Here is a 27992-nt window from a genome sequence, read left to right on the forward strand (position 1 = left end):
TCCTCTCTCCTGGTGTTTCTCCAGCTATTGTTACCCTTCCTGGCTCTCCCAGGAGTGTGCCTGGAAAGGTGGGGTTCTGGAGGGAGGGATTGACTCCCTTCTCTAGCGAGACCCCGAGGGGAAGCCGGGAACGACTATCTCCCTCCCACCCTTCCGAGGAGCCATATGGAGCTTGAATTTTTCCAACATGGAGGCAAGCGAAATAGACATGTTTGGCTGGGTAGAGCTGTTCCCCACCCCCTCTTCTGGATCCTAGCTCTCAGATCCCCGCTGCACTGTCCCTCCATCCCTTACTGTCCCATCAGCCAGGCCTCTCTGCCTTCCAGCCTGGAGCCCTGTTGGGCAAAGTCCCGGAGCAGAGTTGCTAAGGCGCCTTTTAATTCGGTTACCTCCAGCGCTAAACTTGCCGCCGCGGGGCTCGGCCTGGCCCGGCCCGGTGTGCTTGGAACCTGACGCAGCTAACCAGTTCGGCGTCCCGATCGGTTTCTTCTCGCTTCCTTGTGCCTGAGCAGGAGGCTGGTATCTTCTCTCCAGCCACTGAGGTAGCAACGGCCAGACAGCCCGCCAGCAGCGGCAGCTGGAGGCTCTCCGAATCCACAAACCCTCATGGCCCTGTCTCAACCGCCAGCGGAGTCTCCATTCTTTCCTATCGCGTCTCTGGTTCCTTCGCTTCCCACACTCGCCTGGCCTCTGTCCTGCGATGGTTTGGGGCTTATTGCTGGGGTAACCACAGAAAATTCAGCCCCAGGCGTCTAGTCGAATTATTAGGTTTTTATTTATTATTATTACTATTATTATTATTATTATTACCACCACCATCATCATTATTGCTGTAACAATCATTTAGACTAAATAAAGCCAGGGCCCAGCCAGCTAACCCCCTCCAACGTTTTTATTTCATTCTCTTTTCTATCTATTAATAACAAACTCGACTGATGCCGCTTAATTAATTCTTCCTTTCAGCCAGGGCTGCTCCGAAGCTAATTTTGGTTAAATCATCAGAGGCGAATGGTCATAATAATAAAGGGATTGGGTCAGCCTGGTCAATTGAACTCCAGTCCTCCCTGGAAGGACCTGCTGCTTAGCAGACCCATGTGTATTTCCAGAAACAAAAATTTCTGGGAAACCAATCGGATCTCAGGGCTGTACCAGCTCCCTTTTAAGTATGAATTTTTCATTAAGAGCAGTATTTGTGTATGGGAGGGACCCACTCCACCTGTGCTTCTTTCATTTTATTTTTACCAAGTCTTCTTTGGAGTTGACTGACCATCTGGGCTGAATGATATTTTAAGTTTTTCCAAAAGCACATGATCAGTGTGGAGGTTATAGGGAAGTACCCTCCCATGTAGGGCTGGAGGAGACACAGAGAAAGGGGAGGCAGTCAGAAATCTGGGGACAAATACAAACTCCCCTGATGTGGTTACGTTTTATTTTTCTGGTGCACTTTTAAAAGCTGTAGTAAAATAGTGTTTGTGATTTTATTTTATTTTTTTATTTAATTTTAATTTTTTTTTTGCTGTTGGGGACCCTAGTAAACAGCCCCCCTTTCAAACCCAACAAAGAAACGTGTTCAAATTGTTTTGTGAGTCTTTTTCATCCTGAATAATTTCCCCCACCTCAGTAGAAAATTCCAACAGTTGCACAATATTTTTTTTCTTTTTACTTTTTTTTCCCCCTGAGAAAGAAAAGAAAACAGACTATTATGGAAAGGCTGGGGGAGACCCAAGCCAAATGGCCATAGCACCAACCGGTCTTGCCTGGGAAATCTAAACAACCACAGTCCATTTGGAGGCTCCACAGGGGCCGCTAGCTGCTAGGTCCCAGGCTTGCTTGAGCCAAGACTGGAGGTGATGGTACCTGCAGATGGGACATAGATAGATGGAGCTTGGTTCCACTGACTCTGGGAGTTAAAAATCTTCAGGAATTTTCTACCTTATGCAGTTGCGATCTTGCTGGAGGGAAGGGTCCCAGATGAACTTGCTTTTCAGTCTGGCTTGGGTCCAAGATCTGCAAGTTTCTTCCAGGCTAGACTATGCTTAGGTGGAAGGATCTGGAGGGAGGAGGGGGAGGACACAGGCCTCCACACTGGACCGTGGACCTCCAAGATGCTGCTATTTTGAAGTCTAATAGTGCTCCTTCCCTGGAATTGCCCTAGACCAGGGTTGGGGGAGGTAAGCAGAAATTGCAGGAAAAGTCGGGCTGGTGGATAATCAGGAGAGAAGGAAGCAATGGTCCAAGAAGCAAAGCAATGCTATTCTATTCCTGAGCATTCCCCCAAGGAGTTCAATCCTGATTTTTTTTTTTTTAAATCAAAATGAAAAATCGGTGTTTTGGCTTGTTTCCTTTAAAGTTGAAGCAAGAATCATCCATGTCAGGTCAGATACTTGGTCCCAGCGTCTGCTGCAGAAAGACTGGCGAGGAGAGAGAGAGGAGAGAGAGAGAAAAAAAAAAAAAAAAAAAAAAAAAAAACCAAAAAAAAAAAAAAACCTAACCCTCTATTGATGTCAGTTCCCTTTTTAGTTCCTAAGATGGATTCGAGGCCCAGTCCTCTTCTTCCCCTGTGTCTCTTCTCTCGCCCCGCAGGTCAGCCGCTTGGAACAGACCCGGGAGGAGGGGGGCAGAAAGGGGAGGGGGGTCCGGCGTATCACGTGACCCCCAGGGGTGCCAATGTCCGGTCGTGAGGGTATCAGGCCCTTGCAAGTTGCCACCCACTGCCCGGGCCTCGCCCAGCGATGCAGAAAGCTACCTACTACGACAACACCGCAGCTGCGCTCTTCGGAGGCTACTCCTCGTACCCTGGCAGCAATGGTTTCGGCTACGACGGGCCTCCCCAGCCCCCCTTTCAGGCCGCTACGCACCTGGAGGGTGATTACCAGCGCTCAGCGTGTTCCCTGCAGTCCCTGGGCAATGCCGCCCCACATGCCAAGAGCAAGGAGCTCAACGGCAGCTGCATGAGGCCTGGCCTGGCCCCAGAGCCCCTGCCCGCCCCGCCGGGCTCACCCCCACCCAGCGCCGCACCTTCCAGTACCACTAGCAACAGCAATAATGGGGGCGGGCCTAGCAAAAGCGGCCCCCCCAAGTGCGGTCCCGGCTCCAACTCTACCCTCACCAAACAGATATTCCCCTGGATGAAAGAGTCGAGGCAAACGTCCAAGCTGAAAAACAGCTCCCCCGGCACAGGTACCAGCTCTCTGCCTTCATCGTCAGCTTTTGTCCAGTCGAGGAATGTCACTGTTATTCTAGCATCCGACCCGTAGGCGCCCACAAGGCGCCTGGAAACAATATTAGGTGGCTGCCTTGTGGTTTTTTTCTTTTTTCTCCCCCCCCCGTACCTCTCCCCACCTGATGACCTCTGACCCTGCCAACACTCAGCCCCTCCAGCCATCCTCCTCCTGGGTTTCCAAGAATTTCCAGGAGGTGGGACGGTTGGTATCAGAGCCCTTTCCAAGGCAGAATCGCCTGGAGGGTAGAGAGTCATCAAGGGTAGATTATTATTAAGTATGATTACTGTGGGTATTAATCACCATCGCTCAGGCGGCCTGGGGTCCTGGCCTTCAGCCACTAGTCTCCAGTGCCACACTTCCAGGCCCTGCCCACCAGTGTCCAGTTCCCCCCCCTCCCCAGGTGTTATCAGTCACCCATCTTGAAAATAGGACAGACAGAAGGAGGGGATCATCTCAGACTTGGATTTGGATATATGAGGGGTGCGCGCACAAGCAAAAATCTAACCCTAAATAAATGGCCACGCAGCTCTGTCTGTGTGACATGATCAAATTTTCATAAGCTGGGGCAGTGAGAGGAGAACAGGTCTCTTAATAAATGCCACTATTATAGAGTGTCCGCTAATGCGACGGGAGGTGGGAGGGGGGTGTTGAGGAGGAGGCGCGGACGCAAAGGGGAGGGTGGCGGGTGGCGGGGGCTCCGGAGTCCAGACCTGGATTTATTAAGAAACGATGCATTCAATTTCGGCGTGTTCAGTAATTATCTTTTATTTCATTTTCTCCCCTTCCCACCCCTCCCCCTCGGGTCCAGCAGAAGGTTGTGGTGGCGGTGGCGGCGGCGGCAGCGGCGGCAGTAGCAGCGGCGGGGGCGGCAGTGGAGGCGGGGGAGGGGACAAGAGCCCCCCGGGGTCGGCGGCGTCCAAGCGGGCGCGGACGGCGTACACAAGCGCGCAGCTGGTTGAGCTGGAGAAAGAGTTCCACTTCAACCGCTATTTGTGCCGGCCGCGCCGCGTGGAGATGGCCAATCTGCTGAACCTCAGCGAGCGCCAGATCAAGATCTGGTTCCAGAACCGCCGCATGAAATACAAGAAAGACCAGAAGGCCAAAGGGCTGGCCTCGTCGTCCGGGGGTCCCTCTCCGGCCGGCAGCCCCCCGCAGCCCATGCAGTCCACGGCCGGCTTCATGAACGCCTTACACTCCATGACCCCCAGCTATGACAGCCCGTCCCCGCCAGCCTTCGGCAAAGGCCACCAGAATGCCTACGCGCTGCCCCCCAACTACCAGCCCCCTCTCAAGGGTTGCGGCGCCCCACAGAAGTACCCTCCGACCCCGGCGCCCGAGTATGAGCCCCACGTCCTCCAAGCCAACGGGGGCGCCTACGGGACGCCCACCATGCAGGGCAGCCCGGTGTACGTGGGAGGGGGTGGCTACGCGGATCCGCTGCCGCCCCCTGCTGGCCCCTCCCTCTACGGCCTCAATCACCTTTCCCACCACCCCTCGGGGAACCTGGACTACAACGGGGCGCCCCCTATGGCCCCCAGCCAGCATCACGGACCCTGTGATCCTCACCCCACCTACACAGACCTCTCCTCTCACCACGCACCGCCTCAGGGTAGAATCCAAGAAGCACCCAAACTGACACACCTGTGATGTGAGGGGAGGGTTGGTGGGGGGGTCAAGATCAAGGGCCAGAGAGGTGGTGGAGCTGGTGGTGGGGGCAGTTTGGAGACCTGGAAGAGGTGTGTGTTGGGGTTGTTGCAGGCTTCCAGGCCTGGGCTCCTTCCCTTCTCCCTGGCCTGAGGGGGCTGTCCCTACAAGCCTGGTTCCATCTGCCTGCCTATACCCTTGGAAAGGAATCCACAGGAGGGTGGAGGCGACCACATCAATCCCAAGGCTCCATCACTACCAAGTTGGAATTTCAGACTGGAGAGGGAGTTGGGTAGAGGGAAGGAACCAAGATGGGCAAGCAGGGCAGAGAAGCACATTTAAACCTTAAGGCTTGGCTTTCATCAACCAACTTACCTTCTGTCTCTGCAGAAATCCCCCCAGATCTTGATTTTTTTTTTTGTCCTCCCTTTCATTCTCCTTATGAAAAGTAAGAAAACACGTTTAAATCTAAGGGCACAAAGTTTCCCTCCCACCCCCCTGAAGCCTCAATTTGTCCTAGGCTTCCTGCTAGCCCCCATTGCTAGCCCCATGGTTTTCTGCTATACGGTCACATCCATACCCCACCCCTATTGCTTACAAGTCCCAGAGGGCTCAGGGATGGTGAGAGATCCTGAAAGTTAGAGCTGCCTATAATATAAATAGATATATTTTTTTTCTTTTAAGGAAAAGTTAGGCTAAGGCAGGCAAGTTGTCAGGACTGGAGGTTTGCCCACTCTGCAGCCTCTCGGCTTCCACCCCATTCTACTCTCTCTCTCCACAGAAAGCAAGCTACACGAAGCTCTCTCCTCTTTCCTTTCTCTTCTGTTACTCTCTTGACTTAACGTGAAAACAGGGTATATTTGAACAAACTGTCTGTCCGAGGCAGAGGCTGCAGCTGGGCCTAGGCCTGTGGACCTTGCTCCAGCCTCTGACAGGGCACTCTTGTTGCACTTGGAGTTTACATTTTAATGGATTAAAAAAAAAAAAAAAAAAAAAAAAACAACTGTGAGAGATGCCTGGGCCTGCAGAAGAAGTCCAGCTTCGCTCAAAAAGTGTGTGTTCTAGTGAACATTTTCATATATATTTATTGGTTATAGCCTGTTAAAATATTTTCTTTTTTGTATTATTTATCCCCCCTACATTATGTATTTATATGAGGAACAAAAAGGAAAAAAATGTACTTTTCTAGTATTTACTTGTTATAAAGGATGTTGTTTCCTGTCATGTAAAACCAGCTATTTTAGTTTTTGTTGTATTCTAGACAAGAGCTGTAGATTTATGTTAAACTCGTACTTATGAGCAATTGTAATTAGTTCTAAAAGGCATGAACTCAGCTCCTGATGGTCACTGTATAGTCCTGAATTTGTAGAGTTAGAGTTAATTCTCTCTTGGAACTTTCTTTGTTCTTCTGTAGTTACTTTTTTTTTTCCTTAGTTAAAAGGGTTGTCTGTCAAAACAATTCTTGAATAAACTTTCTGTTATCAATTTTATCTTGTCCTGGTGGTCCAATTCAGGATGCAGGGAAAAGGCTCCAACTGTCAAATGTCCCCTAAGAGGACAGCATTGAAGACACTGTCCTGGCCTTTTCATCTACTGCTCAGGCCCCTGTTTCCCTCCCGAGCTTTCCTCCTGTTTTAAACTCAGGTTTTTTGACATTCATAGCAGTCTGGACCATTGTGCCAAGCTCTTCAGCTGAGGTTTAACTAAGAATTTGGGGGAGGGAAGGAAATTTTGGGCTGTCTTGTTTAGCTTCTTTGCCTCTCTGTTTCTCTCAGCCCTTGGCCTCTCTTCTTCCTTTAGCCACTACCTCTATGCACCCCTTGGCCCACATCAACCCATACCAAAATCTAGCTTATTACTGCTTCTTCCAGGGCAACCTAAACTTCACGGTTCTCTTCCGGAGCTACAAGGAGGCTGTCACGTGACCCGAAGCCCAACCACCATTGGGTCTAAAATGAAAACAAAGGAAAATGATTAATCTGGGGGAAAACAACAACAAACCGAGGCCTAGACATCTCAGGTCAAGCCTTAGAACTAAAGTGAAATTAAATCATTAAGTGAAGCCCAGGGCAAAGGAGCTGAGGAGGCTGGTTTGATTTCTCTTGCCAGGGAAACGGGGAAGGAAGTGAGGGGAAGCTATTGAAACCAAGCATAAATAAAATGGTCCCCAGGCTAATGTGAGGCTCGGTTTCCACGATCCTTTGGAAAACTTCATTTCTTAGTCCTGGTTCCATAAAAGTTTTATCACATTGGAGTGAGAATAGAGAGGGTCTGTCAAAGATGAAATGTCACCACTGCATCTCAGTATCTGATGATAAGAGCGAGGAGACAGAGAGGCTGAAATATGGAGCTAATTCGTTGAAAGAAGAGATGGCTGCTTGCTGAAGAGTTACATAATTCTAATTGTAAGCGTTATGCCCGCATTGCTTAATTAGGAGCATATATTTGGTGGTAGTGGTGATATGGGGGGAGGGTGAGAATTGTTCCAGGCCCTCAGCCTTAAAACGAGGGCTGATTTTCATTTTTATGTTGCATCCTGGCAGTCCAAGGTTAGTAATTACAGTCTTTATGCAACAATAAATAACAATAAAAAAACCCTGAATCCTACACCCCCTCCCCACCAAGTAGGATTTTTTTAAACTGGACTTGGCTCCTCCAGGCAGCAAGCAATTTTGCATTGAGTAAGGCTATAAATTAAAGGCAGAGGAGCATGCAAAGTTTGATTGGGATCAAATAATGCTCAAGGGTCTGTCTTTCCTTTCCTTTTTGTCTTTGCTGAGTAACTTTTTCTGAATGATATAACTACATGAAGGGTCATGTTTGGCTCTGAGGGTGGAGGGAGAGGTGGATTTATTTATTTATTTATTTATTTATTCATAAGATAAATTATTTACCTATAAGAGAGACTTTAGCTAGACAGATGAAAAGCAGTGCTTTGGCTTGAAGCTAGGGCTATAAATAAAAACAGAACCTAGCCTTCTGTCTTCATGACTCCAGGTACTCAGCTAAAGCTGTTAAGAACATGGCTAAAAATCTGCCATAAGATTCCTGTCGAGCCTTAGCTGAAATAGCTAGTTGGGAGAGTGTTAGACTGAAGATTCCTGTCGGACAGGGTGCAGGAGGGATGTCTCTGAGGGTTCCCTGTCCCCTCCTTTAACACCCAAGTTTTCTGCCTTTCACTGATCTGGCCATAAAATCTGTCATCAAGGGTTAGAGAGCTGTATTTCCTACGGGACAGTCTGGGCCCTGATTGTCTTAAAAGAACCCTGGATACTGCATGCAGCCAGCTGGTTTGTTACAAAACTTGTAGAGGAGTCCAAGGGCACCACCAGGGAGAAAGCCCCCTCACAGGCCTCATTGCACAACCTGCAGACAGCTACTGTTTGGATTCTTCTCTGCTAACCACCACCCAAATGTAATATATGTATATATTGCATACAATATATATTATATATAATATTATTATATAAATCCAATTTTTAAAAACTGAGTTACACACCACCCTTTCTGGCCCTTTGGCCCAATTAAGAGCAGTTCCCCAAGAGCCTGCCTCTTTCTGTCCTTGTAGCCAGCCACATCCAGGTCCTCCACCACTCCCCACCGCCCCCCACACACACATTCTAGTCAGACTTCTCTGTCTTTTTATTTTCTTTCCTTTTTTCCCCCTTTCTATAAATACTCACCACCACCCACGCAGACGTTACATTGACAGAAAGTTTCTAGTTCCAGCTCTCCGCTGAGTTGCCATTTCTCTGCTAACCAGCCTTCTGCTCCAGGCTGGGCGGCAGACAGAGAAGAGGGGGAGGGGAGGCCAGAGCCGTGGGAGTTCTCCCAGGCAAACTTTCCACCCAAGTTAGCGCCTTCCCTCTGTCTCCATTTCCCATCTGTTTCCTGGCCCTCTCAGAATCACCTTTCTCTTTTTCTACCCCCTCCCTCAGGCCTTTTTAAGGGATGTGGAATTTAGGCTGTTCCCTCTGCTTTCCCAAAGAGCCAAATTCTTTGATGCAATCAGAGGAGCTGTCAGGGGGTTAAGATTGATCGCCTCATCTCCTCTTGGTCCCTCTGACCCACTTATTTAAAAATCTTCCCCCAGATCGACTTTTCATTTTCAGCTTTGAGGACTAGTTTCCCACCAAATTTCTTGTAGCTCTAAGTTTTGTGTCTCCTCCCTCTAGTAAATTACAACATTCTAAAGTTGAACCTATCATAGTCTCTTCACAATAGAATACATTAATTTTTCCCTTCTGGGGGCCATAAACAATATAATCTTAGTGGTGGTCCTTATTTCTCCTCCCTTCATCTTTAGGAAACTTTTTTTTTTTTTTAAACCAAAGATTAAAAACAATTACAGGAAGGCCAATATGGGAGGGAAAGGCCCTTTGTCCTATGGGAAAATGCCCCCCCCCATGTATTGACTTTAGCTTTGAAAGTTAAGTAGATGGCTACCTTATTGCCCCTGGGTATAGACATAGATACAACCTGAGGGCTATGACCGGGTCTGCGACCTTTTTCGACCCTCCCTATTGGCAGTGCTGGGTGTCACAGAGTATGGGTATAGATGACCCCAATAGGAAGGCAGGTGGATGTAAGGGGTTGCCTGTAAATACAGGCAGTGAAGAGAATCCTGGGCACATAACTGGGGAGGGAGATCAGTGCCCCAAAGTGCTCCTGGCTTCTCACTGCTTCACCAGCTTGTGAATTTCTTAAGTTCGAACTGTGGGTGTGACGCTGCTGTTGCTGCTGCTGGTGGTGAATGTTGCCATTCATCAATCTCCGTTCTGATTTTTCACCTTAATACTGACCTTTCCCCCAAAGAGTGGAAGCCTCTTTCTACTCCCACTTCCTCCCAAGTGAGCTTTTGCTCTTTTGGGAGGTGGTTGGGAGGTTGAGAGGATACTGATAGCCACGTGAAGAAAGCATATTAATGGACTCACTACAACCTTTAGGCAAGAAGCCCACTTCTCCCTTAAATTTGGGTTGTTTAGCAGGCTCCCACCACCACGTAGTCTGAAGGGGAGGCAGCGGTCCTTCTGGCTTTTCTGGTGACAAAAGAGTAATTGGGGAGAGTGTGAGGCACTGGTGTTGGAAGGGGGGACAGGAGGAAGGCTTATGGTATCCAGGTCTTAGTCCTCTGGAGTTTTTGAATCAATTAAAGCAAATAATGCCTGTGTTTTCCACCAGGCCCAGACGAGCGATTGGCGGAGACCGGTCCCGTGACCATGAATTCCCTGCAATTTCGTCGGAGTCCTGGGTTTAATAGAGAGAGTCCCCATACGCGTGTATTTATCAGCAATATACAATTATAAAGGCCTAAATTTTAAAAAAAGAGAGAGAGAAATTTCCCTCCCCCCGCGAAATCGCTTCATTGCATAAACCTGGGGGGGGCGGGAGAGGGGGTCCCTTCCGATCCTCCCTCCTGACGCCCCCCCCAGCAGGCCCCCTCCCCCACCATTGAAAGCCATGAATTTTGAATTTGAGAGGGAGATTGGGTTTATAAACAGCCAGCCATCGCTCGCCGAGTGTCTGACTTCCTTCCCCGCTGTCTTGGAGACATTTCAAACTTCATCAATCAAGGAGTCGACATTAATTCCTCCTCCTCCTCTGGAGCAAACCTTCCCCAGCCTCCAGCCCAGCGCCTCCACCCTTCAGAGACCCGGGAGCCAAAAGCAAGCCGAAGATGGGCCTGCTTTGCGGCGGCCGCCGCCACTCGCCGCCCCCCCAGCCCCCGAGTTCCCCTGGATGAAAGAGAAGAAATCCGCCAAGAAACCCAGCCAATCCGCCGCATCTCCTTCTCCGGCGGCTTCCTCGGTCCGGGCCTCCGGGGTCGGATCACCTTCAGGTGGGTAAGCCTAGTGGGGGCGGGGTGAGAGGCAGCTGGAAGAGAAGGGGAGAAAGTGAGGTGGTGGGGAGCCTGGTGGGTTCCCTGTGTCGATGGATTCTGGGGTTAGGGATGATTATTCCGCTGGGGTCCAGGCCTAGCCACTGCCAGCGCCACCACCACTACCGTCTCCCTCCCCCCCAGCAGATTTGGGAGCTGACTGGGGGAGGGGTGGAGAGGGTGCTTTTTATGTGCTAAAAGAAAATGATTCGATTGAAGTGTTTCCCCCCGTTATCTGTGTAGAGGAATGAAGCCCTGTGCCTGGGATTGAATCTGGAGCCAGGAAAAGATGGGATCCTCCTACTTCTCCCAAGCCTAGGAGAAAAAAAGGGAAATTCAAAAGCTAGGAAGGAAAGGGGTGAAGATCCCTCTCTCCAGGTTGAGGTGGAAAGTTCCGAATTGAGGGGTCCATTGGGAGGATTAAGGGAGGGAGGCTCTGAGATTCTGGGAGCAAAAAGGAATTGCTCCCCGCCCCCTACGTGGCCCGTGGGCGGCTCTGAATGCACCGATCTGACCCAGGCCAGGTCTTCCTGCGTGGGAGAGCGCTAAAAGGAAAAAAAAAAAAAAAAAAACCCAAAACAAAACCGAAAAGCAGAGACACAGAGAGGGAACCGCTTTGGGGGTGGGGTGGGAGCTCGGGTAGGATTGCTGTCTTTTTTTTTTTTTTTTTTTTAAGCGAATGGGGTGTTTCTGATCTCAGCGAAAGCCAGGCTGGGGTTGAGACCTCTCTGATACGCAGGGTGCTTTCCTCGCAGATGGCCCGGGACTGTCGGAGAGCGGCGGCGGCTCACGCAGGCTGCGCACGGCCTACACCAACACGCAACTGCTGGAGCTGGAGAAGGAGTTCCACTTCAACAAGTATCTGTGTCGGCCGCGACGCGTGGAGATCGCCGCCTTGCTGGACCTCACCGAAAGGCAGGTCAAAGTCTGGTTCCAGAATCGACGCATGAAACACAAGCGGCAGACGCAGCATCGGGAGCCTCCGGATGGGGAGCCAGGCGGGCCGAGCGCCCCGGACGACTCGGGAGACCCAGCCGAGGAATCCGCAGCCAGCCCGGGCCGCGTCTCCGCCTCTCACCGGCTGCGAGAAGCCTGCTTCCTCCCCGCCGAGACCACGCAGGGTCCCCAGGGCGCACCGCTGCCCGCGCCGCCTGCCTCTTCCCTGGAGAGTGTGGGCGCGCCGAGCCCCGGCTGCACCGTGCTCAGAGCCCGAGGCCTGCAGCCGGAGCCCCAGCCCGAAGACACCTGTCCTGAGCAGCCCGATTCGCCTTTCCTTCCCGACCTCAACTTCTTCGCTGCAGACTCCTGTCTGCAGATGTCGGGAGGCCTTTCTCCCAGCCTGCAGGGCTCGCTGGACAGCCCGGTCCCCTTTTCCGAGGAAGAGCTAGATTTCTTCACCAGCACGCTCTGTGCCATCGACTTGCAGTTTCCCTAACCCCTTTCTTTCCTCGATCCTTTCCACTTGGTCCTCTTTGGCTGCTGGGGGGAAAAAGTCTAGCCTTTTCCACCCCTAGTCAAATTTATGTTTTTTGCTAAAATTCAGGTATTAATGAATTAGCGCTCAATCTCTCCCTTTCACTTTTTAAAACCACACAGAAAAATTCCACCTTCCAACGAAATCTCAGGAATAATTTAACTCTAGTGGGGGAGGGTTTTCTTAAAAAGAACGAGAGGAACCTATGTTCCTCTTTTTTTAAGTTTTAGATCGTAGATTATTTATTAAAATTGTTTAATAATAGGAAAAGGGGAAGTATTTATTGTACATTATTTTCATAGATTAAATAAATGTCTTTATAATACAAAAAACGAGTGTTTGTGTTGGGATCCAGCTCTCTTCCCGAGTCCCTAAGGCCAGTCTTCGCTGTTCCAGGCCCCGCTTGAGGTTGGTCTGGCTCGGGAGACCAAGCGGTAGCATGGTCCCATCTCCCGGGATGGCAAAGTCCGGGTGGTACAAACGTGGCCTTGCTTGGTGGCTACTTCTCTGTCCATGACACCAGGAAGACCTGGTAATTTAGTGGAAGCTTGGTCACCAAGGCCAAGAGCCGGCCTTTGGCCCTGTTCGGATGCTCCCTGCTTCCCTGCTTGGAAATAAAGGCTGGGTGGGTGGGGAAAAGAACGTGGAAAGGAGCCGCTGCGAGAAAATGTCTCAGGGGCCAGCCAGCTTCGAGCCCTGGAGGCGGCACAGAGTTAAAGGAATTAAAGGGGAATCCTTTGGCTAGCTAGCCTGGCTTCAGATGTAGAAGCCCAGCTGCGAATCTGCAAGCTTGGGCCGAGGCCTGCGCCTGGTGCTGCTGGGCTGCAGGTCGCTGTGGTCGCTTAGGGCTAGGAGTTTGTCGGCGGGAAGCCAGGAGGCTGCTTGGGAAGCTTTCTGCCCACAGCGCGGGAGGGTTTAGCGGAGTGAGCGGCGGGGAGAGCAGGGCGCAGGGAAGATGCTCAAAATGGCGCTGGGCCGTGCAGTTAGGAGCGCCAGAGAAGCCACTGTGGCCGCCATGACAGCGGCTGCGGGATGCTCGGGCTGCGGCTCCAGGCCCGTCCCGTCCCCACCCCCACTTTGCTGAGGCCAGTCTGGGAGCCTCCCACCAATTGTGGAGTTTTATTTTATTTCACTTACAAAAAAGAAAGAGCGAGCCTCGGGGATGGAGAGGAGAGGGAGAGGGGGATGGAGAGGAGAGGGGACACAAGGAAGAGTCGCTGTGGCGTGGGAGGGGAGGCGGGCCTTGGGGCCTGGGGCCACTTCACCCAGTGTGGTTTTTGATCCTTTGCTCTGGGCTTTGAAACCGTGCCAGAGCGTTTTCCAAATGCAGCCCCACCTGTCTTGACCAACAACTTCATTTTCCATCTTAACACGGCTCCCCTCCTCTTGCCACCCGCCCCCTCCCCCCACCGCACCCTTCCTGGCTCTGTAAACTCAGTAAAGGCGAAGCAGGGATAGCTCTTCTCCATCTGCCTCTAGGATTGTTCTCCGGAGCTAGGAGATTTAAGGGACCCTAGAAAGCCATTCATCCTCCTCAGGTTTATTTAATATTTCTCGGGCTCAGAAACAGACACCTACCTCCCCGGCAGATGCTACCTCCCCCACCCCCCCCCGCCCCCCCCCCGCTTTTAAGCAGTGTATTTCCTGGGCCTCCTAGACTTTTCTCTCGGACCAGCAGGAGCCAACATAGGAGGTGACATGGAGGGCTAGACAAATCCACTGCCTTTTTTTTTTTTTTCCCCTAACGAGTCCCTCAGTGTGGGAAGTACACACATTTTTTTTTCAGCTGGAATTTAATCCCTTAAACTGTCTTAATATAGAATTCACCTCATGCATTAAATAATCTTATGTCATGTTAAATTGCACTTATTTCTCTCATAAATGAATTAATATAGAACAATTAGATGTGTTATTATAATAATATCGTGTATCTTATTAGTTTATTTTCCCTCATAAAATATATAGGTATGAAATAAATTCAATATATTAAAGTAATAATACACAGCTTATTGGCTTGTGTGTTTATTTTCCCCATAAATAAGTAGATATATAATATATTAAAACCACACTATACATCTCATTGGGCTGTGTGTTTATTTCTCTATAAAATATGTCCACAGGCAGTGTTTAACATCTTAAAAATCACAGCACATAAGCTATCTCTGCTCTAGCAAAATGAAAGAGACACATCAGCTGGGGCTTTGATTTCTATGGATAGCTAAACTAGATAATTTAGTCTAATTAAAAATGGTCTTGCCGCTATACTAGGTTGTTACAAAGATCAAGGATACCAGAAGGATCTCACTAATTACCCACCTTCCAGCTTTCTTTGGTCAAGAGGAGCATACCTTTCATCAATGCCAAAAGGCAGGAGCTGCAGAGAAACCCCATTCAGGGATGCTGTAATACCCAGGGATTCCTGAAGCTTCAGTTCTGTAGTAATAGGTTGTTCCATGGCCCAGCAGCACCAACATTACCTGAGCTAGTTAGAAATGCAGAACCTTAGGCCCTACTCCACACCTACAGAACCTGAATCTGCAATTTAGCAGATTTCTAAATGATTTATAGGCACATTAAAGTTGAGAAGTACTGCTAGATTACATTGCCACCTTGCTTTCCTCCACGATTAAGAATTTTTGAGAGGTGGGCATGGTGATGCACACCTATCATCCTAGCATTCAGGAGGTCAAGGCAGGAGGACCATGGGTTTGGGGCTAGCCTAGACCAGAAAACGAGGCAATGTCTCTGAAAAAATGAGGCCCTGTCTCAAAAAAGAAATAGATGGGCATGAGTTTGAGGCTAGCCTGATTTACATAATGACTTTTAGACCAACCTGGGCTACCACAAAACAAAACAAACAAACAAACCTCTCAAAAATAATATTGAAGTGTCTGGAGAGTTAGTTGGCCCAGCAGTTAAGAGCTACTCTTGCAGAGGACCTGAGTTCAGTTCCCAGGACCCACAATGTAGATGGAAATTTCTGTCTCACCTGGTCCTGCAGCTGTTTAGTTCCAAATAAACACACAGAGGCCTATATTAATTATAAACTGGCTGATGGCTAAGGCTTCTCATTGGCTAGCTCTTTCTTAATTATTAACTCATTTCTATTAATCTGTGTATCTCCAGGTGGTCTTGGCTTACTGGTGATGCCTCTGCCTCTATTTTCCTCAGCAGCTACATGGTATCTCTCTAGAGACTCCTCTCTGAGTTTCTCTTCCCAGAATTCTCTTAGTCTGGTAGCCCCACCAACACTTCTTGACTGGCTACATCCTGCCTGTCTATTGGCTGAAACATCAACCAATAAGAGAAACATATATTCACACCATGCAGAAGGACATCCCCCATCACCACAATTATTTGTAGCTCCAGTTCCAGAAGATCTGATTCTCCTTTTCTGACCTCCCCAGTCACTAGGAATACATGTAGTGCACAGACCTATATGTGGGCAAACACCCATACACTTAAAAATAAAATCAATAACTCTAAAAGACATTTTACTTGGCTAAGACCTTCCCATTCTTCCAACCTCAGTTGTTCAGAGGACAGAATCTCAGCTATGCCAGCATTGCTTTCTTATGCTAAAACGATGGGTCCAGCAAAGTTCCATCTACCTGTTTAGATTCATGCATTTTCCGTATGATAGGGAAAGTCATTTCCACTGCAGGAAATCACGGCATCCATCTTCCCCTTGGTGATCTGGTCATTAGAGAAGAGTTGAATTTCTGTTTCCAAGAAACACACAGCCTTTCTGCCTAAATTCACAAACTCACCATCTCTGATGTGCGATATCTCAGAAGAATAAAAGAGGTAACATATTTCCAGGAGGAAGAGACATCCATCTTTAATTTCCCCTGACAACGTCAAAATCAGGGGATCTCTGTCAATATGGAATTCATCCCACTCAGCTCCTTTCCTCTCTTCATCTCTAGGGCCATTCCATCTATTTTATCCTGAGATTTTGCAGTTGAATATAGAGGAAAAGGCAGAACAAGAGTAGTTCCTAAGTAGGGAGATTTATCCCTCCAGTGATGGCAGGCTTATTCTATCCTGACTGGGACATGATTCCTCTTGGGTCAGGACCAGCTGAGTAGCCTGTAGCACAGACAGGTTATAAATGGTTGGCTGTGGCTGGAGCAGGAAGGCTTCGGTGCAGGCCTGAAAGTGGCTGGTCAGTCTGCCATGCTCTTTAGTGAATCCTTCTTGCAAGAAAAATAGCTCATTAATACTATAGTGAAAGCAAAGGACCATTAAACTGAGGAATTACTTGCAATCATGATAACCCAGAGTCATTTAAAAAAAAGTTAACTTATGCCTGGGCAAGTCCCTTCCCCTTTCTGGACCTCAGTTTCTATCTCTGTGAAATAAATGGAGGAATAAAATGTTCCTAATGTAGTCTCCGTAAGTTTATGTTAACAGTGTATTTGGTAATCCTCACAGGTGATGTGAAATTTGTTATGGCTGGGTGGTGTTGCACTCTAAAGTGACTCTTGGTCTTTGAAGGTAGCCTATCTTCACATTTCTGGTGGGATAATTTTTTAACAACATGTAATGTGTATCTTTGCACGGACAACCACGCCTGTCATCATTTACTTACATCCTTTCAATTAGCATGCCATTGGATACAATCTTATGTTCCAGGAGCTGTATATTCATTAACTACAAGTATTCAGAAGTGGCCTAGCCATGTCTTTCTGTGGCTTTCATCCTTTGCCATTTTTCCTAGTATTTGACCATGTTTACTATTATTTTAAAAAGACTAGGCCATTTCATTTTAAAAGAAGCACCGGAATTCTTTAACACATGATACCCTACCTAGTAATTGGATTTTCATCAAGTTATTGGATAGGGTATCAGAACATAAGCACAGATTATGAGTTTCCCTAAACGGCCCTGCAGAATTTTGATGTCTACCACTCTTCCAGGCCTCTAATAAGCATCATGGGTCCTACTGCATAGCTTCCTGAAATTTGCTGTCAATCAAATGCAAGTTCTCCCTTTGCAGAAGGTGGCCTCTAGGGCCCTACTTTATCCTTTCTGCCTTCTGGATCATCCAGTGACCTCCTGCTGGCTACTTCTGGTTCTCTAGTCTCCATATTGAGACAGGGATTTCAATATTCCTTCCTCAGAGCACAGAATGAGTAGTTGAAGACGTCAGTTCCTATTGCAACCTACAGCTCCCAATCACTACCATAGAGAAGCCAATTTGGAAAGTCATTCAGTTCTCAATTTAGCTTGATCAAGCCCCCTCCACCTTCAGATAGGGTTTCTCTGTGTAACAGCCCTAGCTGTCCTGGAATTAGCTCTGTAGATCAGGCTGGCCTCAAATTCACAGAGATCTACCTGTTTCTGCATCCCCAGTGTTGGGGTTAAAGGCATGTGCTATCACTGCCTGGCTAGCTTGGTCAAGGTTTTAACATCATGATCATCATCATCATCATTGTGTAAGTGTATGTGGTGGTGAATGGGTAGTCATACCTTGGCTCATGCGTGGAGGTCAGAGACAACTTAGTGGAATTGGTTCTTCCCAGTTACCTTTATATGGGTTCTGGGGCTTGAATTTGGATTGTTGGGTTTGCACAGAAAGTGATTTTACCCACTGAGCTATTTCTCCAGCCACTAACCGATATTTAAAGAATAATTATTTTTTGTGTGTATCTGTGTGTTCAGGAGCCTGTAGATGTCAGAAGAGGAGGCGCTGGAACCTTTGAAAATGAAGTTACAGATGGTTGAGAACTGTCATGTGGGTGCAGGGAACTGAGCCTGGTCCTCTGTAAGAACAAGTGCTCTGAACAGCTGGGCCAATTCTCTGTCCCTGATCCCTTACATTTTTTTAAAATAACATTTATTATGTGTATGTGTGTGTGTGTGTGTGTGCATGTGGTGTGTGTGTGTATGTGATGTGTGTATGTGTGTGTGTGGTGTGTATATGTGTGTGTGTATGTGTGTGTATGGTGTGTGTGTATGTGTGTATATGTGTGTGTGGTGTGTGTGTGTGGTGTGTGTGTATGTGTGTGTATGTGTATTTGTGGTGTGTATGTGTGTGTTGTGTGTATGTGTGTGTGTTTATGTGTGTGTGTGGTGTGTGTATGTGTATTTGTGGTATGTATGTGTGTGTTGTGTGTATGTGTGTGTGTTTGTATGTGTGTGTGTGTGTGTGCACAAGGAACAAATGTGGAGGTCAGAAGACAGCTTGAGAGTCACAGATACTGAACTCAGATGGTCAAGCTCAGCAGGAAGTGCTCTTACTCACTCAGCTATCTTGCTAGTCAGTCCCTTGATCAGCTTTTGATAAATTTTCCAAAGTATAAATTTTGGTCAAAAATATTCCATTTGTCCAGGCAAGCATTGTGGACCATTCATGACTTTAATTCCAGAACTTGGGAGGCAGAAGCAGGAGGATCTTTAAGTTTGAGGCCAGCCTGGTCTACAGATGGAGTTCCAGAGCAGCCAGAGCTACACAGAGAAATTCTGTCCCCAAAAAAAAAAAAAAAAAAAAAAAAAAAAAAAAAAAGCCAAAAAGAGAAAAACCAAAAAAATTCCATTTGATTAAACATAATTCTTCTTCCTCTCCTCCTCCTTCTCTCCCTCCTCTCTCTCTCTTAGACAGGGTCTAGTTGTCCTGGAGCTCTACTATGTAGACCAGGCTGGCCTAGACCTCACAGAGATTTGCCTGCCTCTGCCTTTCAAGTTCTGGGATTAAAAGACATGTTCCACTATGCCTAGCCATTTTCTTATTTTATTTTATTTGTATGTGTGTTTTGTTTGCTTCCATGTCTGTGCACCATGTGTGTGCCTAGTGCCTTCCAGAGGCCAGAAAAGGGCATTGGGTTCCCTGGAAATAAAGTTATAGACCTTTGTGAGTTGATACATGGGTTCCAGGAATTGAATACAGGTTCTCTGGAAGAGCAGCCAGTGCTCTTATTGGAGAGATAATCTGAAAGTCGTTTCTCCAGTCATTTTCTTTTATTATTATTATTATTGTTGTTGTTAGTTTTGGTTTTTTGAGACAGGGTTTCACTATGTAGCTCTGGCTGTTCTGGAATTAGCTCTGTAGATCAGGCTGGTCTCCAACTCACAGAAATGTGCTTGCTTCTGCCTCCTGAGTACTGAGATTAAAGGCATGTGCCATCATTGCCTGGCTATTATTATTATTATTATTATTGGTTTTTAAGACAGGGTGTCTCTGTGTAACAGCCATAGCTGTTTTGGAACTCACTTTGTAGATCAGGCTGGCCTTGATTTCACAAAGAACCACCTGCCTTTGCCTCACAAATGCTGTGATTAAAGGCATTATTATTGCTATTAATTTTTTCATAGTACTGTGAATTGAACCCAGGGCCTCATGCATGCCAGGCAAGTGTTCTCCCACTGCATTGTATTCTCAGCTGAGGACAAGCTAATCAAGCAGAAAATTATTTTCATTCTTCACAACATGCTAAGGTGCTCTTTCAGAATAACCTCAGTTGTTTGATCACGTGACCACCCAATCATCCACTCCAGCTATGCATTCCGCCTTCATCCTTGTCCTTCTAAACTCTCTAAATCCACCCCTCAAAAGGATAGTTTCCAAGCCAAATAGATACCACTAAGAAAAAACAATGCTGCCCTCCCTAAACGATTTTCATTAAATCAGGAATTCCTTTTCTAATATGAAAACTCAAATCTTTCTGCTGCAATTTTTATACACCTGAGTCTTTGTTAAGTGTTAGACTTTAATTTTTAAAACAAAACCTAAAATGATACAAACCAAAAATTGCTTCTGCTTAGAAGAAAATCATCTGCCTAAACAGGGCCAATCTTCTCCATTTTCAATGAAATTTGCATATGATACAATGCGTATTGTGTAATATATGCCGATATGTTACATAAAAGGATAGTGCGTGTGCTGTTCTCCTCTCTCCTATTTCCATATTTTAATATGCTAGTCATATTAAAAAGCAGAAGACTGACTCATACTATTGCAGAGTGTGCACGTAATGTTATTATCACACATCTACAGAATTCTCTGTGGTTGATATTTTCTTGTTTGCTTCAATCCTCCTAACACTGCAGCAGGGGAAGTCATATTAAACCCATTCTTCTTCTGTGGGGCTGAGACATAGAGAAGTCAAGGAACTTGTTCTGAGTCCTAATATTTAAAAATGGCCAAGCAGAGACTTGACCACCCAAATATTCCAGACAGGAGTCTAGGACTCATCTCCCCACAGCATTGTAGCACCAGCCATCTAAAGTCTCAGCTGGATTCATGAACTAGCTTACAATCCAAGAAAAGACAGTGGATCCATATTGTATCTATTCTCCTGCAGCAGCAAACGGCTATTTCCTATAATGGGAAAAAGATGACCTTATTCCATATTCATCCTATTCTGAAGTGCCAGCCTGTGATGGTGTGGTTTTGCCTCCCACAATTTGGGTTAGGGTGAGCACACAGATACACTTGGGGCCTAATGATAGAATCATAAGACTGATTTCACCAACTCCACCTACTTCTTACCTAAGCAGATTCTTCAACAAGGGCCAGAATCTGAGATGTGAACTTTTAACACAGTCTTCTTCTGTTAGACTCCCATGTCTACATTCTCAGCATCAGGACCAGTGCTCTCAAAGAATTCTAGGCCAGAGATATAAAGGACACTTGTAAGGCCAGCACTAGGGGGGCGGAGACTGGAAGATCAGGCGTTCAAGGTCATCCACTACTATACAGGAAACTCAAGACCATTCTGGGCTATAGAAGAGTCTGTCTTAAAAACAAAATAAAACAAAAAACAACATAGGACAATTTCAGAACTAAACATGTCCATGTTTTATATATGTCTAAGCATGTCATACATTGTAGGAAATCAACTTTATTTCATTTTGGGGGTTGGATCCACTCAGACAGACCCTCAGGTAAATTTCGGTAGACCAATTCTATATTCCATAGGTTACTACAGCCAGTGAAGCTATGAAGGAGAATTGGGAGCCAGGGGGATTGAACTACTAAGCTTCTCGTCTTTTCTGCCTAAATTTCAAGAGCCAGCAGGAATTTAGGAACATTGAGGGTTTTGTTTGCTTTTCTGTTTCTTTGTTTGAGACAGGCTCTCATTACACAGCCTTGGCTGGTCAGGAACTTGCTATGTAGACCAGGCCGTCCTTGAACTCACAGAGATCTCTCCTTTTTCTGTCTGCAAGTGCTGGGAGTAAAGGCCTGTGCCCCAGGCTTGGTACTTTTGGAAAGTTTTAATGTACTTGTTATCAGAAAGAAGAGGACAGCACACCACATGTAGAGAACCGAGGCTCAGACACCAATCACTGCCATTGACTGTCATTGATGTACCTTTGCCCAGCCTTTCTCCCCCCCCCTTTTTTCTGTCATTAATAACTGACTATAGGTGATGCTAACTTCAATGATTACAGGGGAAGTGTATCTTTCCAACTCCCAGACAAATACATGCAGTTTATTAAATACCTTTGGAGTTTACTTCTTTCTTTAGACCCCAAACTGGTTCCTAAACTGAGTCAAGGGATTGGGAGAGGAAGCTCTCCCTGGGATGAGGGAAAGGTAAGGAGTCAAGCAGGACATTCATGTCACACATTGGCCTAATGCAGTCTGGGATTCAGGAATGATGCCTAGTCCTCAGACTCAAGGGTCCCATCCTCCGTGGAGAACATTTTAAAATAGGAGGAAAAGTTGGAGGGCATCTACAGTGTTGCTCACACCCTACTTCCAAGTGTGAATGAAGTAGGAAGGGACCTGTCCCCTCCCACCTCAATAACCACTTTTCAAGCTTCAGTCCCTGCAGGCCACTCGTTCCTTCTCCATTCCCCTTTCCTTTGTCTGAAACACATCCCTTTGGGGAGTGAATAGTCTCTCCTTTCTCCGACCCCTCCCCTCTCATCTTTCCTGAAGAAGTTACTGTCTGGTATCTGGTCCCTACCCTGCCCCACCTGTCTGGATCTAAAGCAGAGCACAGGTGAAGAGGGCATAGCAAGACTCACAGCTGCGGGGGGGGGGGGGGGGGGGAAGGAAGGTGGTGACTCTGATGACACAGAGTAGAAAGAGGAGGAGTGACTAGAGAGGCAGACAAGGGTCACTGGTGGGGGGTGGGATGGGAGCCAGCAAGGTAGAGAAACACAAGACCACACTGGGGCCCTTGAAGAGAGGAATGCATGCCTGGCTTTTTTTTAGGATAAGGAAACCCCAGAGGTTTCAAGGGTTGCCCCCAGACTCGTCCCACCTGCTTGGGCTTCTTCCCCTGAGCACAAGTGTTTACTGAAAGCCCTCCCTGAACTCTTGCCCTCCTGGACTTGCCCTAGCTCAGGCCCCAGGCCTGTGGCCAGGCAGACACCCTGACAGGTTACAAATGAGAGTGGGTGTTGGATTCTTGTCCTCAGAGTCCGGAGGAGGAGAATCAATGGGCTCTAGCCAAGAGTATCTCTCCTAATCCCAACCTTAACCAAACAGGCAGCATAAAAAGGTGAAGTCCCCCTTCTAAGCCTTAGTTTGGAAGTCAGAGCTTCAATAGCTCTGCACCAATTCTCCCATATTTCCAAGCAAAGTAAATTCTATTTGTTCTAGAACATTCAAGGAAAATTTGAGTAGTCATTAACACTTAAGTGGCATTGGATTTATGGATTTGAGGCTTGAAAATGAAAAAAAAAACTTTAAGGGAGACTAAAGATAAAGGGGGGAGGGGGAGGAAGAGACCAGAGGAACACAGGGTCTTTACTAGTTTTAAACATTTTGGAAGAGAGAATAAAAAATCCCTTCCTTCTCATCCCCCTGTAAACATCACCTGGTTCTGCTCCTCGCTGCTCTCTGGAGAGATATAGGGAGTTATTTAAGTCTGAGTGAGTGAGCCAGCTACAGCTATGGATGGCTAGAGAGAGGATAAATACATCTAGAGAGATGAGTTGATGGATAGGTAGGGAACGAATATAAATATGGAGAGAGATGGACGAACAGAAAGATGAATTGAGACAGAGAGGATATAAAGAGAGGCTGAGGGAGAGAAATGGATGTGTGAATGAGGAGGGAGCCAGCGTTTATGCGGAGAGACTGAGAGAGGGATGGGGCGTTTCTCATCTTCCTCTTCAGGTTTCTGTAGTCCTCGATGGTCCCCTTGAAATGCCATTTTCCCACCTCTCGATTCCTAATGAATTCTTCTGGATTTTAGGGCCTGGCTCACACCCTGAGGTGTTTTTACAGCTCCCTCCCTCCCTAGTCATCCTTTTGTCCCAAGATAACACACCTCACCGGGCTGCCCTAGCCAGTCATCCCAAGACAAACTGGGAGAAAGAAACATGGAATGGGAGTTATGGGCAAAGCCAGGAGCCTGGCTCTCCCAATCTCTGGCTCTACTGCCTTGGGTGGGGGTAGGCTTCTTCGAGGGGAGAAAAGAGTGAGGGGCAGCTGGGTTGAATTTGTCCAAATCTAATAATCCAGGGACCCATTGAAGGCCTTGGGGGTTGGGAGGGGAGTAAAGTCTTGAATATTCTTCCAACTTCTCCCCCCTCTCCCTCTGGTCCCTTCTTTCCAAAAAGTCTTTGAAGAAAGATGTTTTTGACGCTTCCTTGTCGCTCTCAGATGGATGGGCTCAGAGTGATTGAAGTGTCTTTGTCATGCTAATGCTTGGGGGGTGATGGATGGGCACTGGGGCTGCCAAACTCTGGCCCGCTTAGCCCATTGGCCTGAGAGAGATCACATGTGCCCCCCCACCCCCACTCCCTATCCCCTTCCTAGGGGAGCGCTGGCCGGGGCAAGCTGGCCCAGGCCATGGACTCAAGCCTCAGAGCTGTGACATACTGCCGAAAGGTTGTAGGGCAAGAGGGTGTCTCCCCCAAACTGCTGGACCCTCCTTCGGCCTCTACATGGACTATAATAGGATGAATTCTTTTTTAGAGTACCCACTTTGTAATCGGGGACCCAGCGCGTACAGCGCCCCAACCTCCTTTCCCCCCAGTTCAGCTCCGGCGGTTGACAGCTACGCAGGGGACAGCCGCTATGGTGGAGGGCTGCCCAGCCAAGCGCACCAACAAAACTCGGGGTATCCTGTCCAGCAGCCGCCTTCATCCCTGGGGGTGTCCTTTCCCAGCTCCGCTCCCTCGGGGTACGCCCAGGCGGCCTGCAACTCCAGCTATGCGCCTTCTCAGTATTATCCTGTGGGTCAGTCGGAAGGAGATGGAGGCTATTTCCATCCATCGAGCTACGGAGCCCAGCTAGGGGCTTTGCCCGACGGCTACGGAGCGGGTGGAGTCGGCCCAGGGCCATATCCTCCGCCGCAGCCCCCTTACGGAACTGAGCAGACGGCAAACTTTGCACCAGCCTACGACCTCCTCTCTGAGGACAAGGAATCGTCTTGCTCTTCAGAACCCAGCAATCTCACCCCCCGAACCTTCGACTGGATGAAGGTCAAGAGAAACCCACCAAAGACAGGTAGGGCTCAGAGCGCTCACTTCCTCAACTTCGTGCGCAGAGGGTCCTGGGCCAGGGTTTGGTTCATCCCTTCAGCTGCTCTGGTATTGGCAGGTAAGTACTTTCAGGCCTTAGGTCAGCTGAGATTTCCCCATCGAGTTAAGTGTGGGGCCACCTCCTTAAGAAGGTCTCCACAATTTACTTCCTTGTCTGTGTGGGTGGTATGGAGCCAGTCAGTAACTTATGCTTCTGTCTGAAGGTGAGTATGGGTGGGAGATTGGTTCTAGATTTGGAAATTGCTAATGGAGGGTGTGTGCGGTGCTGCATAGGGACTTAAGTTGGGTTGAATGATACGTGAGGATACAGAGTGGACTGGGAGGAGCAGAGGGGAGGGAGAAAGAGGTGAGAGAGCTGACGTGGCCTTTCTCCCCGCCCCGCCCCTAGCGAAGGTGTCGGAGCTAGGACTGGGAGCTCCTGGCGGCCTCCGCACAAACTTCACCACGCGCCAGCTGACCGAGCTGGAGAAGGAATTTCACTTCAACAAATATCTGAGCCGTGCGCGGAGGGTGGAGATCGCGGCCACCCTGGAGCTCAATGAAACGCAGGTGAAGATATGGTTCCAGAACCGGCGCATGAAGCAGAAAAAGCGAGAGCGAGAGGGAGGCAGGGTGCCTACAGCACCTTCTTCAGGTTGCCCCAAGGAAGCATCTGGAGATGCCTCCGACCAGTCCACGTGCACCTCCCCGGAAGCCTCGCCCAGCTCCATCACCTCTTGAATTGAACTATGCCGCTTCCAGAGCTGGACCCAATCCTCTCCCAAACTTCACAGCCCTGGCGATCCTCCTCAAGGCCGAGGAACCAGTTTAAAGCTGCCTAGGAAACTGGGCAGAAGTGGGGAAACATAATTTTTTTTCTCAGATCTGGGGGTGGAGGGATGACTGACAGCTGGGGATCCTACAAGTCTTGGGAGCTGGGGAGTACACAGCCATTAAAGTGGAGGGAAGGAGCTTTGCCTTTGATCTAGAGATTGGCTCAATGTCAACACCGAGTGGGGGTAGGAGCCAGCCCATCCTGAATTCTTTCCCTTCCAGCTTAGTTCAGTGCCTTTGAGCTCAGAGGATTCTCTTTGAGAGCTCTTACCCCCAACTCTCCTTCCTAGGCCCGGATAGAGAGAATCCTTGGGATGTTCCTGAGAAGGATGTATTTGAGCGCAGGCATATAACTACCAATCTTTAACCTTAATCCTTAATCCAGCCGGCTCACTGCAGACTTTACAATAGCACTGACTGCCTTGTGACATACCAAAAAAAAAAAAAAAAAAACACACACACACACAAAAAACAAAACCCACCCCAAGCAATCCCACAAACCCTTGCCTGGCACATTTCTATTGCACTAAAGTGGCCTTCAGAGGCTGTTTTGTGAGACTTGCCCTTTCCCATTGGCAGCCCCATCACTAATTCACCAAAGTGTCTTGGAACTTGGCACTACAGAGATTTCTGAAGCATCATCGCAAGGACTGACTAAGAAAGGGTGGACAATACCCCTGCCTCTCCCCCTATTTATTGCCTCCAGAACCCTCCCATTTTCTTTTCCATAAGCCTCCCTACCCTTGGGGCAGTCTGGGCAGGTCGAGGGATGATGACTGAGTTCCCAGCAGATCCAGCATTTCTCTGAACCTTGGGGACAGCAGAGAAGCCATTGGAGTTTCTGGAAAACTAAGCCCCAAGCAAGCCAGGTTCTCGTTGTTATCTGCAGCTACCTCATTTCAATAAAGTCTCTTTCTCTCTTTCTTTCTGCTTCTGCTTCTCCATTTGGGCTGGAGGAGGCTGTGACTGGTTGGGCCAGGAAAAGTTGAGATAATGAGGACTCACAGAGCCCCAACCAAGGCAGAAGAGGGCCCCAGATAGCTAAGCAGTCTACTTGGGAGAACCCAAAAGCACAAGGTGGAAGGCAGCAGAGCCAGACAGTTCTGAGATGGTCTTGAGAGGGGGTGGGGAAGGGGAAAACAGATCTGTTTGAGATGTCTGAAAGAAGGTGGTATAAGGGGATTGTGGGGGAATGCCAGCGGGGCTCTAGCTGCTCCCTTTCTTTCTACTCCTGCCCCACCTCCCCCAGACCCTGGAAACCATAAGGAGAACCAGCTTGGGGCTATGGGATGTCGGGCAGATGCCCTTCATTCTTGTTCCCAGAGTTGGAAGATGGGCCATTGGCAAAGCCCTCACTGGCACACACATTAAGCCCTAACTCCAGCCCTTCCACACAGGACTACCAGATTGAGTGGACTGCAATTGACCAGTCTGTCATTTGCCTAAGGAAGGAGGTGGTCTTGGAAGGGATAGTGAGGGATATGGGTAAGGAGGTGCTGGTGGGGGTAGACGGTGGGGCCTGGAGATGGACAGAGGCAGCGGAGGTATACCAGGACCCTGAGCTGACCTTTTTACCTCTAAACACCTCTGGGCTTTCCAAACAAGCCTGCAGTGAGCCCAGGGGGTAACTATTATCTCCCAGCCAGTACCACTGGTAAACCTTTAGTAAGCAGAGGCAGGGGGCCTGTGCCTCTGGAAGATCTGCAGAGATGGCAATCTACAGTGGCTCCAGAGTGTCATTGAAATGACAGGGGGCTCCAGGCTCTGGGCCTAGTCTATTGATTTTGGTGACCCAGAGATCCCCTAAGCTCTAGGGCCGGGACCATACCGCTGGGGTGCAGTGATGATGAAGACAGGTCTTATCTGTCCCCTCCTTTCTCCCAGATCCTTTTAATTTGTGACCTTTGGAAGGAAGACAGGCAGCGAAAAGGACTGAGCACTTGTAAGCAATGCTAAGCATTTGTTTCCTCGTGAAATTGGTGCCATTAGGCGAGAGGCAACATTATCAATAATTGCACAGCTCAGCTGGAGAGGAAGAGAAGCGGTCAAGAGGAAGCCCGACTTTCCCAGAGGTTGTTTTCTTGCCCTGTCTTAAAAAAGAAAAAAAAATCTATTAACTGTGTTTCTCCATTTAATTGAAATTGCCATCAAGCTTGGCTTCCCCAAAGGGGTAACCTTGACAGGAGAGGCTGGAGCAAGTGTCTCTGAAACAAATTTCCTCTTGCTTGAAGCCATTTAATACCAGTTGGTTAGAGCCTCTTGGTTGGGGTATTTATGGAGCCTCCAACTATTAGCCCCTATGGATAAGTGAGCAGAAAGAGGAAGAACAGTGGTTAGAGCAAGGCTGGACTACAAGAATGGTAGAGATAAAGGAGTCTCAGACTTGGGATGACAGACCCCAGGGAAAGGGTGATCAAAGGGCCTGGAGTAAAGCAGAAGCTGGAGCCTTTGATTTTTGGTCACTGCAGAAGGAACCAACAGATTCCCCCAGGGAAGGCGTGTGTGTGTG

At 48.3% G+C, this 27992-nt stretch overlaps 4 protein-coding genes across 6 annotated transcripts in view; 3 read left to right on the forward strand and 1 right to left on the reverse strand.

Annotated features, from left to right (window-relative positions):
* The window catches only part of Hoxb3 (homeobox B3), a 53259-nt gene extending 48333 nt beyond the window's left edge, over positions 1–4926 (forward strand). For all 3 annotated transcript variants that reach the window (XM_051173318.1, XM_051173251.1, XM_051173395.1), the window contains 2 exons: positions 2584–3180; positions 4033–4926. In XM_051173318.1, the coding sequence (XP_051029275.1) occupies positions 2733–3180; positions 4033–4871 (1287 nt within the window). In that variant the 5' untranslated portion in view covers positions 2584–2732 and the 3' untranslated portion in view covers positions 4872–4926. The remainder of the gene's footprint in view (positions 1–2583; positions 3181–4032) is intronic.
* The window catches only part of Cdk5rap3 (CDK5 regulatory subunit associated protein 3), a 720787-nt gene that overhangs the window by 171885 nt on the left and 520910 nt on the right, over positions 1–27992 (reverse strand). The gene's annotated exons all lie outside the window — the stretch shown is intronic.
* Hoxb2 (homeobox B2) lies at positions 10295–12552 on the forward strand. Its single transcript, XM_051173631.1, has 2 exons — positions 10295–10707; positions 11502–12552. The coding sequence occupies exons 1-2, from the start codon at positions 10329–10331 to the stop codon at positions 12179–12181; spliced, it is 1059 nt and encodes a 352-aa protein (XP_051029588.1). The 5' UTR covers positions 10295–10328; the 3' UTR covers positions 12182–12552.
* On the forward strand, positions 24071–25390 carry Hoxb1 (homeobox B1). Its single transcript, XM_051173950.1, has 2 exons — positions 24071–24635; positions 25059–25390. The coding sequence occupies exons 1-2, from the start codon at positions 24071–24073 to the stop codon at positions 25388–25390; spliced, it is 897 nt and encodes a 298-aa protein (XP_051029907.1).

This window comes from Phodopus roborovskii, unplaced genomic scaffold (genome assembly GCF_943737965.1).
Source record: "Phodopus roborovskii unplaced genomic scaffold, PHOROB, whole genome shotgun sequence".
NCBI classification, from domain to species: Eukaryota; Metazoa; Chordata; class Mammalia; order Rodentia; family Cricetidae; genus Phodopus; species Phodopus roborovskii.

What these genes read in the sequence shown, in the direction of transcription:
- Hoxb2 (XM_051173631.1), top strand. Translation starts at nt 10,329, where the DNA reads ATGAATTTTGAATTTGAGAGGGAGATTGGGTTTATAAACAGCCAGCCA. An exon ending in CGGGGTCGGATCACCTTCAG is followed by an intron (nt 10,708 to 11,501) that starts GTGGGTAAGCCT and finishes CTTTCCTCGCAG; the next exon opens with ATGGCCCGGGACTGTCGGAG.
- Hoxb1 (XM_051173950.1), top strand. Translation starts at nt 24,071, where the DNA reads ATGGACTATAATAGGATGAATTCTTTTTTAGAGTACCCACTTTGTAAT. An exon ending in GAGAAACCCACCAAAGACAG is followed by an intron (nt 24,636 to 25,058) that starts GTAGGGCTCAGA and finishes CCCCGCCCCTAG; the next exon opens with CGAAGGTGTCGGAGCTAGGA.